This window comes from Coenobita brevimanus, chromosome 92 (genome assembly GCF_032717465.1).
Source record: "Coenobita brevimanus isolate Jiangsu-jjx chromosome 92, ASM3271746v2, whole genome shotgun sequence".
Lineage (NCBI taxonomy): Eukaryota > Metazoa > Arthropoda > Malacostraca > Decapoda > Coenobitidae > Coenobita > Coenobita brevimanus.
Window position 1 is genome coordinate 8,521,220 of NC_137045.1, and position 2,735 is coordinate 8,523,954.

At 38.7% G+C, this 2,735-nt stretch overlaps 1 protein-coding gene across 1 annotated transcript in view; it reads left to right on the plus strand.

The window, feature by feature from the left end:
* LOC145412049 (zinc finger HIT domain-containing protein 3) overlaps window positions 1-589 on the plus strand; it is an 8,906-nt gene extending 8,317 nt beyond the window's left edge. Inside the window, exon 3 of the mRNA XM_080281967.1 lies at window positions 379-589. Within this exon, the coding sequence (XP_080138093.1) occupies window positions 379-578 (200 nt within the window). The 3' untranslated portion in view covers window positions 579-589. The remainder of the gene's footprint in view (window positions 1-378) is intronic.
* The last annotated feature ends 2,146 nt before the right edge of the window (window positions 590-2,735 follow it).

A 2,735-nucleotide genomic window follows, 5' to 3' on the forward strand; every position in this document is an offset into this window, starting at 1 on the left:
TCATCATCATCATCATCATCATCATCATCATCATCATCATCATCTGGACCTCCTTTCCCACCCAAGGGCAGGGTGAGGAGTAGCAATGTCCAGACAGCACAAACCTGCCCAATCCAAATAGACCACACTTCCATTCACTCATCATTCAAGCCCCCGGAATCCTGGCTCCACCGGATGCGCCAGAAAACATTCATCACATTCTGCAGCTTCACACAATGTATATATATATGTGTGTGTGTGTGTGTGTGTGTGTGTGTGTGTGTGTACTGTACACCCTCACAGCATCTGCATTGTGTTCCCTGTCCTACATGGTACACTAAACCAGCTTTTGCAGTACTAGTACATTGCTGTAAAGAAATTTGTTGCTTCTGTCAACAGCTGGCTCCTGTAAACTTCGGGATCTTTTGAAGAATCCCCACCTCAGAGCAGTGCTGAAGGAGGTGGACAAGTCACCTAATACTGATGCTACTATTCAATCTGCCATGATGGAACCAATTTTTACAGAGTTTGCTGATGAAGTGCTTAGTGTTGTTGAACCATCTGAAGAAGATCGTGACTCAGACTCTGAAGAAGATTAGTACCAAGGTAAGCTTCTTATGGGTTTTTTACATGTGATGTACTTAGACTGAGAATAGCTTGTTATTATTTTCCTGTTACTCTGTTGTATGTGATTGAGGGTTATCATTTATTGGGTAGTCTTTGGCTGTAAATTACTAGTATTTTTTGAAGTCCTTTCGACTCATTTAGATGAGTGAAGTTATTTGATGATAGCTGGACTGGAATATTAGAGTTACCTGACCATGAGAGGGTTAAGGGTAACAGTAGCTCTCAGGCCCAAAGCTGTACCTACTCTGCTGATTGAAATGGTTGGTCCTTAGCTAGGATGCAATATGATAGTGCACTGTACTAAAATTGTCCCAACCATGAGAGGGGGTATGTTGTTGTTGAGTAACTCCAGTCTATCTGACCGAGCAGAGCCATCAGCCGCTGGCAAGCACCCGCCCCTGCATGACAATCCCATGCAGTCAACTGATGCCTCCCTGCGGCAGAGAATGCCCTGTTGTGGCAAAGCATGGGGAAGAGTATGGAGGTTTAGCTCCTGGATGGATATCACATTTGTGTCTCTCCACTCAGTTAGCAGGGACACCATATTATCTCATTATTTGACTATTAATTGAAAGATGGGATTTGTAAATGGATTAAATAGATTACAATACCTGACAGTTGACAGTGAAAATTGTATTATACAGTATTGCACTTTAATATATGGTTATTATTAAAAGGACATTAGTTGTGAGTGAGAACTAAAGTAAACCAAGTACCTTTGGTTTGTGTATGTAGGAAGTTGAAAGATGGATATATACTGCATTGGCATTTAGTGTGGAAGTAGATATGACAAACCATTTCAGTGCAGAAGAGCCCTTCTATTAGTGAAAGGGGTAGTAAAGGATCAGGCCTGGTCAGAAAAGTCTCTCCCTAAGCTGAACAGAATCATCAGGAGATAGCATGTATACAATAAGAGTAAATATATCCTTCTAGTAAAGGGGTTAATGAACCCTCATTATGGCTAATGGACATTACTTGGTAGGTCCCTCTAATGGACACTTTTAGCATTTGAAATGAAATTACTGATATATTAGAAAAGTGCTCTGTTGTTTACATGCAGCTTACCCTCTTGGTCAGACTAACATGCACTTTCCTATCCAGTCTGTCCTTCATTCATGACCAGTACTCATTAACGTTATTAGTCCAGTGATGTAATTTCTTAAAATTATTTTTAGTATTTGTAATAATTTTACTTAACATAAGATGCACATTTTATGAAGAATAGGTTAGAATATTGTTGTGTGAAACCCTTCTAGTCCACAAGAGTCTCCTAAGCTGATTAAATTCATCTGAAGATGGCAGTAATAGAACATAAAAATGTTATAACAGTGAGGGGGTTAATAGTCTCAGTTGCCTTACATTCATTATGTGATGAACATATGCAGTACAAAATGGAACCAATAACTTTTAACCAAGAAGTTAAGAAAGAAATGTTTTTTAAATCATTGTACAATATTGATATAATGAAGAATATTTGCTAAATACTGCATTTAGTGTATGCATACAGATAAGGATTTCATGTAAATGCAAAGTGTTATGAATAGTACTGTAATGGTACACTGTATTTTCTTTTGTAATTTAATGTTGTATCTTTGTCCACTTCAACTCTTGTTATGTTGTGTAGTGCTTAATAACAAATATTGATATGAATAGTGAAAATATTCAATATTATAAGCAGTATAGCTGTTTGTAAATACAGTATCGTGATACTGGAGAGGGATGCGTACGTGTGATGGTACTGGTTTAACTGGGCAGCTAATGTCCCACCACTACCCCGCTCCACCCTCACCCCCCAAAAGGAGAATGGTGGACTGAAGGGGCAGAGTGGCTCCAGCCTACCAGGTTCATGCTCAATTGAGTCTGGGATTGCAACAGCTACTGTACAACATAAATAATGTTTGTAAATAGTGTTTTCATACTCTATTAAGGAACTCTGAGATCAGTAGGTTATACAGTACAATACAGTACAGTACTGCGATAGTCATTGTTCTTATGATAGAGGAAGTGGAAAGAAGAATTTTGAAGGCTTGAGTGATGAGAGAATTGATGTATGACCCATGTATTAGAGGTTTCTGAATATTATTCTCACTGTCATACTGTACCATCATTTTCCTGATTCTGGATCCCAT